The 13,481-nt window shown below is 46.6% G+C and overlaps 1 protein-coding gene across 2 annotated transcripts in view; it reads right to left on the bottom strand.

The window, feature by feature from the left end:
- Arhgef5 (Rho guanine nucleotide exchange factor 5) overlaps positions 1-13,481 on the bottom strand; it is a 35,313-nt gene that overhangs the window by 20,915 nt on the left and 917 nt on the right. For both annotated transcript variants that reach the window (XM_004860478.4, XM_004860479.4), the window contains exons 2-6: positions 4,955-8,150; positions 4,351-4,408; positions 3,846-3,910; positions 3,395-3,648; positions 188-348 (exon numbers count right to left, since the gene is read on the bottom strand). In XM_004860478.4, coding sequence (XP_004860535.2) covers positions 188-348; positions 3,395-3,648; positions 3,846-3,910; positions 4,351-4,408; positions 4,955-8,138 — 3,722 coding nt within the window. In that variant the 5' untranslated portion in view covers positions 8,139-8,150. The remainder of the gene's footprint in view (positions 1-187; positions 349-3,394; positions 3,649-3,845; positions 3,911-4,350; positions 4,409-4,954; positions 8,151-13,481) is intronic.

Here is a 13,481-nt window from a genome sequence, read left to right as displayed (position 1 = left end):
TCTGCCCTCAACTGTCTCCTCTTTGCTTTTCCTACCCCTGTGGCTATCGGGAATCGTGGAAGTAGTGAAGACCTGATTTCATCCTGAGATTGTGGCAAAGGGGAGGTTTCTAAGAGGGAAAGAAACCAACTAAAGAAGGTTTGGTGGCTAACAACAATGAGGCTAAGAGGGAGAAAGGTGGTCTTACATGGTGCTGACATCTCGAACATCCTGCAAACGAGAGAAGAGCCATTGGTGCTCCTGGTTGGAGAGGGTGGCCCGGAGCTGGGCTGAAAGTTGGAAATGATCCACAGCTATATGTAGACTTCGCAGGTATGAAGCCTCTGACACGATTAGCTCAAATTTGGCCTAGGAAGTTGGAAAGGAGGAAGATTACTGACTCCCTGCTGTATACCAACCACTGAGTAATGTTTTAGGGGCACAGCACTGAACAAGAAATATCCTTTCATAGATCACCATTACAATAAAATCTACCTTCATCTGGGAGAAGGTAAGAGTATTTATGTACATAAGATATAATCTAGGGGTTGGAGAATATTTGTAAGCTCCCAACGATGTAAAAGAAAAATGTGCTTTCAAGAAATTTAAATCACTCTCACACATCTCACAAATAAACAACTATATGAATGATGGATATATTAATTTGCTCCATTACAGTAACCACTTTACTATCTATATATATATCCCATATCACCACTGTGTGTTCCTTAAATATACACAGAAAAATTTATTTAAAAGAAAGAAACTCTAAGGGTAGGGGACATAGCTCATTGGTAGAACACTTACTTGACTAATAAGTTTCAAGCACTGTACCTCCAACATCTCAAAAACAAACAAAATATCCACCAAAACAAACAAAAACAAAAAGACCTAAATAAATTGAGCAGTTTTGGAACCAAGTATACAAAAGTAGTAGCAAAGAGTTGAGACTGGAAAAGCAAATGGAAATGAGGAATGGGTTCTGGAAGGTTATATAAACAGTGTAAAATAGTTTGGTCTCAAGACCATGGGAGGATGTGTGAAAATATTTTTAAGGGAATAACTTCATTAGATTTTTTTTTTTTTTTTTTTTTTTAGTACTGGGCATCGAACTCAGGTCCTTGCACTTGCGAGACAGGCAGCAGAACCACTGAGCTAAATCCCCGGCCCTTGATTAGGTTTTTTAATAAAGATATCTCTGAGCACAACATGGCATAAAGATTGTATGGCAAGAGAACTATGTCAGGAAATGTGATAATTTCAGATGAGAGATAAAGGCCTGAACAGTTACGTGGATGAAGAAATTATTATTAAGAGGTAGATTCAAAAGGTCTTCATTATTTGCTCAAAATGAGGCCTGAAGGAGGAGAAAGAGTCAAAGTTAATACCTTGACTTTTTTTGTTTTGTTTCTGGGTACCAGGGATTGAACTCCGGACATTGTATTTTTGAGGCAGCCACGGTGCCACTGAGCTAAATCCCTAGCCCATACCTTGACTTTTGATTTGAGTAAATGAATGAAAGCTGGAGTCATTAACTGAGCCAGAGTGCTTTGAAAGAGAAACAGATTTAGGGAACGAAGGTAATGAGTTCAGTGTGGGGTTTGAGGAGAAATGGAAAGAAGTAAGTTATTTGAGGTAAGACGGTGTAGTTGCAGGGTTAAGAAAACAACAGCACTTGAAAACTTCTTTGGAGGTTCCAGCAGGGGGCGCAATGACGTACGGGCATGACTAAAGGGCTTCTCATGCTTTTCATCCAAGCCTGTGGCTTCAAAATACCCCCTGGATTGAAAACAGAGAGAAAACTGACGGTGGTGATCACTCTCATGGCCAGTGACAGCCTGATGACCTTCCCAGACCCACCTCTGAACAGGACACTCCAGGTTCTTCTCAACTACGGGACTTCCGGTGGCCCGTGTGGCCTCTCTAAACCTGTCTGCCTGTCTTTCATTCAAAAGAACTAGAATCTGAAAGTTCTTTGTCGACCTCAGAGCTGCTATTTTTGAAATGAAAATGTGTGTAAAAGATGATAGGATGCAGAGGATTCTCTATCAGTGTGAGACTAGAGCTAGGACAGGACCTTGCTGTAGGCTGGTACTGGGGAGAGAGAGCTGCAGTTCACGTGACCTCCCCATCATGTGATCCATAAATATGGGAGAGATCAGTGGATTCTCTAAACATCTTCCAGGTGCTCTGAAAGTTGTAGTCAGAACAAAGCCCTCAGGTCCGAGCCTTGAAAAGCCTAAAAATGTATGTGTGTCTCTGGATTGGTAAAAGCACTATTTATCCCCAAGTCCTTATGGCCAAAATTTTACTCCACCCTGGTTCTGAAAGGGGAAGAACATGAAGTTAATACTTACCAAACTATACTTACTTACCAGACAAACTATACTATACTTATCAGACACTTTGTTAAGGTAAATATGTGTGATTTCATTAAAAGTACATACTAACCCTGAAAGGTAGATATTTTATAGGTACGGAAACTGAGATTTAGTAAAGTTATATAACATGCCTAAGGTTAAACAGCTAGTAAATGGTGAAGCCATGATTCAAAAGCAGGTCTGCATCACTTAAAGGTAAAATAGTTAACATTTCTTGAGTGATTACTGCATACCAGGCACTTCTTTAATTTCCCCAGTAAGTCTTTGTATCTCAGTTTGACAAATAGGGAAACACCAGCTTTGAAAGATCAAGCAATTTGGTGAAAGCTTACCAGCAAACATTAAAATGGGCCTCTCATCTAGGTCATTTACTCCAGCACCTAATTACTGTACTTAATCATTATTCTAATCCACTGGGCATTATTGTCTTTCTGGGAAATTTCAGACAGATTTGAGAGTAACAGATCTCCATGGAAATCTTATTAATGGTAATATCTTAAAACCAGACAGACAGTCTCTACCACAGTCTTACTACTGGAGGTGTTGACAGAGCAGGGACCTTCTAAGTCCTCGATGAGATGAATGTTTCACAGCAGAGCTTCCAGGTGTCCTTTTCAAGGGACTTTAACAAGAAGCCCTTGAATGTGTCTTGGTTGAAAAGTAAAACCTCAGCATAGTCTGAAACTCTAGTGTAAGAGGGAAATTTTAGTCTACCCTGAAGGAGCATGGATGAACTTCATTTCATCTTCTTCCCAAGAAATTTAGGGCCAAATCTGGGATCTGCACGAACCCAAATCACAACTAGGTCACAGTAGATAGCCCATGGCATGAGGACACAGGGAAGAGGACAGTGGTAATGTTTAGAACATCACAAGGCACAGTCTTCAGAATGGGATGGCGTGCCAAGGGTGTATAATACATGCTTATGTGATGAGTGTGAGGTGGGCGCAGCCAACCCTCCGGGTGAGGAGGAGAGAGAAAAGTGGTCAATATGCATTTGCAACCTTTGCTTCGTATCCTCCCCTACTTCCTACCTCCTGCAGCTTTTGGTCTTCGTGGGTCATGGAGAGCAGCACGGTGCTATTTCGCACCACAGGTATTTCCTGCCAGAGGGAGCCACTGGAGGCCATGGAGAGGCGTTGCAGGTAGGACTCAGAGGACACCAGGGCCTTCCGAGGCTGCCTGGGGGAGGCCAGCCCGGCTGCCTCTGCCACGCTGTCCAGACGCTGCTGACTCTGAATCTCCTTGTTCCAAACAACATCACTGTACTCCTGGTAAAGCAGCTGTGCTACAGGGGCGAGGATATGTGGGAGGGAGGGAATTCCAGGGAAAGGGAAGGTTAGTGGAGACTTAAGAGACAGGCAGAAGCTGTCCACTGCTGTTAACCTCCTGAAAGTCCTCTCTCCAGTGGACATCACCACCCTCCTGATGGCCATAAGGGCAGAACACACTCCTGGGGCTACGGATCTGCTTCAAGGTACTCACAGGAGTTGATGAGCTTGGAGCAGCGTCTTGAAAAGCCTCCTGTCCCCTCCTTTGGCTTCTTCTCCCTGTGGAGAGAGGAAGGCTATGGGGTCTTGCTGGCCATGACACACAGCCCCCTAGGTGGGTGTGGCTGAGGAAGTCTCTCATTTCTTGGGTTTTGTGCTGGATGTCAGGACCAAATCCCCTGGAGAGCCACAGGGTTGCAGCCTGACCCAGTGTGGGGTAGTTTGGAGCTTTGGAGGACTTACATGGGACTTTTACATGGGGATTTGGTCATGACCAAAGAGCTTGGAAGGACCACTGACTCAGACTCAGCCAACAGAATTGGAGAGGTTAGGAAAGGCTTCCTACCCCAGAATTCTGGTGTGGATCTCTTCTCCTCCTTACTCCCAGAAGAGAAAGGCATGAGCCATTCCAGGTTCCCAAACCCTTGTAACTAAAATGCTATGGGGACCTTAAGAGGAAAGAGAGCAGGGGTGTGTCTGTTTGTAGGAGGTTAGCTCACCGAAAAACCACTATGTCTGAGGGGCCGAAGGATCTTCCCATGGTTGGACCTCTTGAATCTGAAAATGGGAAAGGATAACATAACTGAGATTTCAGAGGGACATTTAGAGAAAGTAAAGAAGGTAAGACATAGGGTTAAAGATGCAGGTATCCAGAGAGAGGAAAAAAAAGTTTTCCTGGGAATCTAGGGAAGCAAATGCCAAAGCAGCAAGCATTCTAGGGGAGATAAGTACCAGCTATGTCCCCAGCTACCTTGTCAGAATGGGAATTAGGCAAGTAGCAAATGCCTTCTTGAATCCAGGGAGGACAGCAAGCTGGTGTGGGGACTGAATAGTAAGAGGGAGCCAAGACAACACTGGGACAAAGTCATCATCCAAAGAAGGCCCTGGTTGCCTGCAACATGGAGAGGTAGAGGGGGAGGAGGGAAGAGCATCCCCATGAGCTCAGCTGGCAATCATGGGCTGCTGTGTTGAGGGCAGGTGTGTTCAAGAGTGAAGCTGCAGAGGGAACAGTTAGGACACAGGGTACAGAGGGTAGGGCGAGGTGAGAGGAGCTGGAAAAGGTTTGCCAACATTGTTGTGACTGCGGTCCTCACCCTTGCTTACCAGAAGAGCCCTCGGGTAAGATGGAAGGTCTGCGCAGGCCTTGTCGATTCCAGCTCTTGTGCTTGCTGGGCCCCTCACCAGGGAGCACAACATGCTCACTGCTGGCCTCCAGGGGTCTCCCTGGGTCCCGCCTGTGGGGCCAACTGGATGCCTTCTCCAGCTGGGGATGGCTGGGCTTTTCTAGCTGCCTTGCTGGGCCCAGAGTGGACCTCCTTGGGCCACTGCCTCCTTGCTGAGGGGCTGATTTTCTCAATGGTCCTCTTACAGAGGTCTCAGACTCAGCTGAGAGCCTTGGTTCATCCTTAGTGCTGGGTTCCTGGAACTCTGGAGTCCAGGGAGTGGTAGGGGAAGAGGGACACAGAAGGTTTGTCATGTTGCTGAAAGCCATACCAGGGGACACTTCCCTCTTACTCCTACTGGTGGACGCCAAAGACTCTGTTGGTCGGCCTGTAGCTGGGGGCCAGGAGGTACGTCCAGCAGAGGGGGGAGTGGAGACTGTCCAGGCTTGACTAGAAGGTTGTTTGGCCAGGCTCCCTGAACTCGTAAGTCCTCCGTGAGTGCTCCTGCTCTTGCCCCTGGCCTTTGGGGGTAAAGGGGGTGGTTCAGTGGAAGGGTTTGTGATAGGGACAGGGGGTAGAGGCCTGTAGGTCCTTGAGATAGTGGAAGAAGAAAGGGCAGCAAGGTGGGGTTGGGACACATCAGGAGTTGGGGGCAATGGTTTGTTGTATCTGAGCCTGGAGGAAAAGGAGGTCTGAGTACGATGAGAGCAGTCTGGAGTAGATGGCAGCGGTCGGTGCTGCCTTGCCACAAAGGCGTCAGGAACTTGAGGAAGGGGGCCTTTAGGGGGACCATGTAGCTCTTCACTTAGGGCCAATGGAGGAGGATGGCTCTGTTGCTTCAGTGTGGGACCCACTGGAGGAAGATGACGGTCTCTCTCTACCAAGGAATGGCAGGTGTGCCTCTTCTCTGGGGGAGGAGGGATCAGAGATTCACAGATCCTCATGTCCATGGAGAGAGTGGATGGTGAAGAACCATAGGCAGGAGATTCTGTGGCAAAGGCTGAGTCCTGGGAGGAGTCCCATGGCTGGCTGCCTTGGGGACTGCTGGTCCTCTGTGGATTGGAAGTGAATTCTTGAGAGCCCTGCCTTGGAGTGGATAATGCAGGAGGAGTTTGTGAAATGGTGCTGCAGTTTCTACCACTTCTCCTATCCCTTCTTGGCATCACAGAACCATAGATGGCAGGTTTCGGGGGCCTTTGGGGTAACTCTGAATGAGAGAAAGAAAGTGACATTCCCACCCGGTCTGGTGTCTGCTCTGTCCTTTGAGAACCAGGGAAGGAGTTGCTCCTAAGGTGCTGGATGGCCTCAGCACAGTTGGCCAGGGCACTGTGAGGCCCAGCCCCATTGGAGCTGGCATATCGGTCCTTGTTGACCTCCGCAGAGGGGTAGCTGTGGACAGCAGCTGGGTGAGTGTCAAGTGCTCCACAAGCAGGTAGGTTATCAGTTGAGAGAGGAAGTCTCGGGCTCTCTCTCCTTGGAAAGACAACTGGAGGGCTAGCAGGTGATATGGCAGTTGTGAAAGGGGAGTCTTCAGCAGAACTGGAAGGAGCTGAGTCTGGTATCCTTGGAGCTGGAGTAGATGTACTGGCAGAGACCTCTTCAAATCCCTGACTGGACTTTGCCTCTATCCCCAGCTCAGAGCCTTCTGGCTGGCTATCGTGAACTACTTTGTTGTTAAGTGACTCCCCAGAAGGAAAGGAGTCAGGTGGAGAAATGGGCTGGGAGGGCCATCCTGTTGGCTCCAGTGTAGGAGTCAGAGCTCTGGGGAAGAGTTCCCCAGCCCCTGATTCTGATTCTGACTGAGTCCCAGGAATCTGAGTCATGGGACAAGAGACTTCTGGAAACAAGTCACAGGAAGGGACTTCAGGGGCTACTGGAGCCAAGGTGGAAGGACCATGACACTCTTCCTCCTCTTCTGCTCTCTGCTCTTCTTCCACTACCCCCAGCCCATGCCTATCCCAATTCCCTGGCTCCTCCTTGCTGGACCCTGCCTCTTCTTCTTGGACCTCCATTGGCCTCATTTTCCCCCTCAGACCTTGATCTACTTGTTTTAGGGTTAATTCCTCTGATTTTTCTGCTAAGCTTTGATTCTCTGCATGCTGAGAGTTCACCCAACACTCCTCTGGCCCCCTCAATTCACTTTCCTTCTGCTCTTCCTCTTCTAGACCCCTCTCTCCCCCAGCTTCCCGCTCCCTGTTCTCTGGAACCCACTCATATTTCAGACCTGCTAATTCCCCACTGAGCCTCTCTCCTCCTTGTCTTCCAAGCACATCATCTTGTATCTGTTCCTGTTTTGGCCTCTGTTCTCCCTCTTTGTCCTCAGTTAGCTCTACCATCTGTTCTGGCTCCCACCAAAGCCCATCAGAGCAAACACCCTCCCTCACAGTTCCTTCCCTCTGAAATTCCCTTTCCTGTTGTTCCTGCTGCTCTAGACCTTGGGCTTCCTGGGGATGTAAGAGCCTTTCTTGCCCTTGACTTTCCGGTGCCTTTTCTAGCTGTAGCTCTTCCCCCTGGCTGATAGTTCCAGCGGCAGAGGCCTTGGTCTGGTTGGTTTCTATAGGGTGTATTTTGCAGAGAGACCAAAATCCAGTCTGAGCAGAGGCGACTGGAGAGGCTTCCTCCTGCTCATCTGCTTGTTCAGTTCCCAATATCGAGGAGGTGAGGTTGGGTGGAAATTCCACCTCCACTCTGCTGCCCAGTTCAGTGGCCATGGGGACCGTGGTGTGCAGCCATTCATCCTGGACGAGGTAGACCCCGTGCTCTGGAGGTGCTAGTGTCCTTGCTCTGCTGTCTGCCAGGGTCTGGGGTTCTGACTTCTGGTGCTCTGGAGTGTCACAAGCCTCAGCCACAAGGACTTCCTGGCTGGTCTCTGCACCCACAGACCCTCTTTTGGGGAAAAAGAGCAGACTCCCAGCTGCACAGTCATTCATGTACCTTAATTCTTTTGCTTGCATCTCTAGGAGTCTGTGTCCCTCTGTCCATTTATAGGCTGGGCCCTGGTCTTGAACTTCAGGCTCCAAGACAGGAATCTGGCTACTCCTCATGACAGCTTCAGGGACAACTTCGAAGTCTTTTATGGCAGGGGTGGAAGTAGAGGCTTCATGCTCGGGCTCCTCGGCCTCCATCAGGGCTGAATCCTAAGGAAGAATACAAGACAAAAGTTTCTAATGTCTCTTGTGGTTTTACCTGCCAGCAGGAGAACCACACAGAAGATGAGTGGGACATTTCTTTGGTTTCATTTAGGGTCATTCTTTGAGATAAAAGGGAATCAACATAATAAGTAATGGCCTCTATAAATTTCTCATGTATTTGTTCATTATTAATAAAGATTTACCAAATAGCCCTTTTAAGTGTGGGACATTCAGTAGTGTGAGACAAAGATCTTGTCCTCAGGGAGCCTGTAGTCTTATTTGGAAACAGACAACAAACAATTCAACTAGAGTATAAGACCATCATCATAGAGTGCCAAGAGCTCCCAATGGTCATTATCCTCTAGATTGCATTATGTTATTGTCTGTTTCTTCCCCATTGACTCTCTGAACATTCAGTGACTCAGCCTCATATAATTCCCAGACAGTGAGTGACACACCCTAAATCTAACAGCTCAGAGAAGCAGTGTCAGGAGCGGGACCTTCCTGCTCAGGTGCTGACATGGGATGAAAATAGGTCAGGCTACTCTAGTCAATGTACAAGACCTATAGTTTTAGCTTCTTTACCCAGGGTCTGGATTTTACTCATCTTCCTGTTTTTATAGTGCCTAGCAGAGCCTTATAACTAATAAACAATTTTCTTTTCAATTATAGAGGCAGTCATTGTAAAACGGAATGATAACCAGACTTATGAGATTTAATGTGGCTCATAAAGCTGTGTAACCTTCAATATTTTACTTTCCCCTTCTCTCCCATGCCAGGAAAACCTTTCTCATTACTTCTCCAGATTCTGACCTTCTTGCCTCTCTTCTCACATCCAAGAGAAAAGGAGCTGCTTCAATGTCTTGCGATGCAAACCAACCTGAGTTCTATTTCCACTCTTTCCATCTTCCCTCCTCTCCTGGGTTCACCTTGTTTTTTGGCCTGCCTCTTCAGGGACTTCATAGGATGGATTATCTCTTTCTGTCATACTTTTAATTTCTCGACTAGAATCTCTCCATCGGTAGTTAAGGATTTCCACATCTTTCCTATCTTTCAAATATCTAGCAGGATTTATACCTACTGTGGTCCTACATCCCACCCTGCTCCCACCCTGCTTCAATCAGCTCCATCTCCCAACACCCTCTACAATCCTCAGCATTCAATACAACCGACAGATACAGTTTTCTGACTTACCCTTGACATTTCCAGTACTCTCACTGGGTTAAACTGTGCTTCTCTTTGAAGAGATCAGCAATTGCAATTCACTTCACCTTTCCTCTATTTCATTTAGATAATGATAATTATATAATTGTGTATGTATTTGGACTTACCCTCTATTTCAAGCTGTATGAGGCTAAGAACTACATCTGTCTTGTTCAGTTTTCTATACCTTGGCCCATACCAAGTGCTTAATAAGTATTTTTTACATAAGTGAGATATGGAGTTGCATGCCTGTAATCCCAGGATACTGGAAGGCTGAGGCAGGAGGACATCAATTTTGAGCCCAGGCTACATGAGCAACTTAGTGACTTGGTGAGACCCTGTATAAACCATAAATGAATAAATATATAACATGAATTTCACTTAAAGAGTAAAATTTTTGTTTCCCTTCTAGTCCAGATTTGCCATACATAATCACCAAATCCTACTGACCCATGTCCTAAATATCTTTCAGGGCTGTCAATTGCTTGTCACCTTCATGGCTGGAATCTAGTGAATGCCGTGTCCTCTCCCAGGCCTCTGCACCTGGGATACAGTCTGGCCACTGGCCTCAACATGTCTTACTGGATTCCAGTTCACTCTCTACAAAGATCTCAGTGATCTTCAACACACCACTTCCAGATTAAATTCTTCAGTAGCCTCTGACTACCCCTGAGACAGACTTGGTTATTCACCCTGCACAGCTGGCCTCTGCCCTCTTTCCCAGCAGCCTAAGCCTTCACCTGTTGGCACCTGCCTGCCCTCTCCACTGGGAGCCTCCACCGGCCCCACTGCTCTCCCTAGGATCCTCTTCTGCTCCAGAGGATTCTTTACTTTCAGATGCAGATTGTATGTGCAATGACAGGCTTACTATCGATTTCCCAAGTCAGATCGCAAGCTTGATGAGGGCACAGACACTGCCATGTTAACCATACAATCCCCTTTGCTGGAAGCTGACCTGGCCCTCAGCAAGGATGTTTGCAGGAATGAAGACTAGAAACAGTCTGAGGCTCGAGTTTCAATTCTACCTTTTTTGAAGTTTCAAGACAATTACAGAAAATATTAAATCTGTTTGAATATCACTTTTTATCTTTAAAAGGGAGATAAAGCATGACCTTCACAGTTGTAATGAGATGAAATAAAGTAACAAAGAGTTTTGCTGTTAATCTTCAAGGGTAATAGAAATGGTAGGTATTGTTGACCTGAGAAAGAATAACTGTAAGAAAGAAACACAGGACTTAGAAACTTCACGAACCTTTGGCAACACAGGAAACGTTGCTCGATTTGCAGGTCAGGAAACTAATAGTCAAAGACCCTAGACACTTGCTCAGATTTTCTAAGCAAGTGGCATAGGTGAATCAGAAGCATGGTCTCTTGACCTGAGCCTATTGTAAGCACCCAGGCATCCAGCTGTTAGAAACCTAGCAGATCACAGTCAAAGGAAGACCCCAGGCCCTACAGACCTCATGTTGCACCTGATCCTGCACCTTTCTTGTGTGGTCCAGGCTTAAAGTGGAAGAAGTAGAAGCTTACCTGCCAGGATGCTTTTTGGCCTGCTGAACCACTCAACTGTACTTGTGCACATGTGCACGCACATACACACAGAATGGAGCCACCCTTGCCATGTCTATGCAATAGAGTCTGACATAACCAAACAGGCAGGTCCACAGCTCCTTTACAGATGGAGTGTGTGACAAGTTCCTGGCCACCCCATAGGTGAAGATATCATCTATCTGGGGCAAAGAGACAGGTCTAACATAAGTGTGACAATGTTGAAGTTAACTGATGGTGTGTGATTTGCTTCCTATGTCTACCCCTTGAATACAAAACATTATAAGTGATATTGTGATGTGACATTATTTTATGACATGTTAAATAATATACTTGCTTACCGTAGATACTGTCTGAAACTTGCCTCCTACCTGCTGAGGGAGCCCATGTGACTAACTCTCATCTCCCCTCACCCATATGTATTGTCCAGGCTCCACCCCTGACAGTCACCACCACATCCTCAAAACAAGTAGTCCCTGAGTTTATAAATGTGTTTTGGTCATATCTAGGCTTTATCTATATGTACCACATGTTTCCAGGATATTTTAGTTGCAATCCAGTTATACAATGCAAGTCTGTCTCCTGCAACCCCTTTAACACCATTCTTAACATCGTCTTTATATCTGTGCTTAATAACCATTCACTCTTAAGGGAGAACGTGCCCCAAAGTGCCAGTCCTTGATCTGATCAGCCACGGCACAGCTAGAACGTGACAAAGCGAAAGGAAGTTTGAAAAATATGGTCTTGCCAACATAAAAGCATCAGAAGGGAGTACCTGCCCCCCACAGCCCCCCACAAAGCCTGGTCCACTGGAATGCAAACAGCTCATGGCCTTCGCCACCAGGGGTGAATAACCACTATTCATCTGCCTGAGCACAGGCAAAGACAGTGTGTAGCATCGTGGTCATCTGGCCTATGTCCAGACTAGAGGAAGGCCAGATGCATGCTCCCATTCATGTGTGACTTAGGAGACAAGGCTTGTCAGCCTGTAGCAGTGTGTGACAGCGCTTGCTCTCTCCCTTACAGTTCCCCAGCTCCTTGGCTCTTGGCCATTTTTGGTCACCAGAGGCAACATTGTCTATCAAAGATACTCCCATCCCTTGTGCTATCCTTTGAAGTGATGTCAAATGCTATATATATTTTTGAGGTCCATGCTTCCTGGATTTTCTAGCAATGTCAATTTCAAATATTCTGACTCAAAAACACAAATCACTGAAATACTCTTGAGACTGCAATACTTCATCAGTTACACTTTATCTTCTATGGTTCTGTCTACTTAGGGAAAAGACCCTCTTACCCTAATAAAAAGATATATTCTTATTTTGACTTAGAAAATAAGACCACCATACAGATACAGAAATGTGTTCACTTTTTGACATTAATTCTCCTAATACTACTACAAACATATCAAAATAAGGGTAGCTTCCTGGACCACCAATTGGTAAGACCTGTGTTCTAGCTACTGTAGGAAAGCTCTACCAACCTAGTAGATGCTATAAATAATAAACATTTTTAATCTGTTCCCTATCACACCATCTACTGCCTTATAGACCAAATAGCCTCATATAACACCATCATTAGTGGCAACGTGACTTCTGCCACAAGTCGCCTTATGACCTTACTGTCATCCACACAGGTAATGTGTCCATGACATTTTTGTGTCCTTAACATGGGTGACCTTATTCTGGTTCACCTTGCAGACACTATAAACAACGAGCACCTTTTCACTCCACACACACTGTGAGGGCCCCAGCCCCTGTCTACACAGTGTGCTGTAGGTCACCTCTTTGTGTCTACACCACCAATATTTAAGTAATGCAGCTCCCATTCAATCCATGAACCCATGAAAAACCTGAACTCAGTCCACACCACATCATGACTGGCCATTCCAGACACCAGGAATGACGTCTTCTTGTCTATCCCACAGACACAGTGCATAATGTGGCCACAGACAGCTTCGGACAGACCACGTGATAGAAGCCGGACACCCTAGGGAACCCTGATGTACTGACACTTTTTGGGGGGCGGGGAGGGTACTAGGGATCAAACTCAGGACCTTGCGCTCGCAAGGCAGGCACTGGAACCACTGAGCTAAATCCCCAGCCCTGACACTCCTGACTATGACTGCAATCACTGTATTCTTTGGAAAAGAAGGGTTCCTTTAAATTCCTCCCGACATCTCTCTCCTGACTAGGACCACGGACGCATTCAGTCCTCCGGAACCACGCTCTCATGCTCCCTCCCACAGGAGCCACTTCAGCATAGGCCTACAGACTGGTTAATAGACGATGCCTGTTTTGCTAGGGCTTGGGCTCGGAGCCTCTTCATACTCCAGGTCTAGCTCAAACAGGAAGTCTGGGAAGAGGCCCCACTGGGGTTGTGTAGCTGGATGCTGGGGTTTCTGGAGTGGGGCAAGGATATGAGGACTTGGGGGGCAAAGGAGGAAAGAAGTTGAAAGCAAAACCAAGCCTCTCACTCTCATCTATCTGGCACACCCTGCTCCCTCAACCTGACAACAGTAGTCAGGTCAGAGTTCACTCCAAGGTAGATAGGAGGACAAGTCTGTCCTGGGAATCCAAGATCTAG

This window comes from Heterocephalus glaber, unplaced genomic scaffold, assembly GCF_053883595.1.
Source record: "Heterocephalus glaber isolate CG9 unplaced genomic scaffold, H.glaber_assembly_v1.0 deba00000818, whole genome shotgun sequence".
Classification (NCBI taxonomy): Eukaryota; Metazoa; Chordata; class Mammalia; order Rodentia; family Bathyergidae; genus Heterocephalus; species Heterocephalus glaber.
The sequence above is the reverse complement of the archived record's forward strand: the minus strand, read 5'-3'. Positions and strand labels throughout refer to the sequence as shown.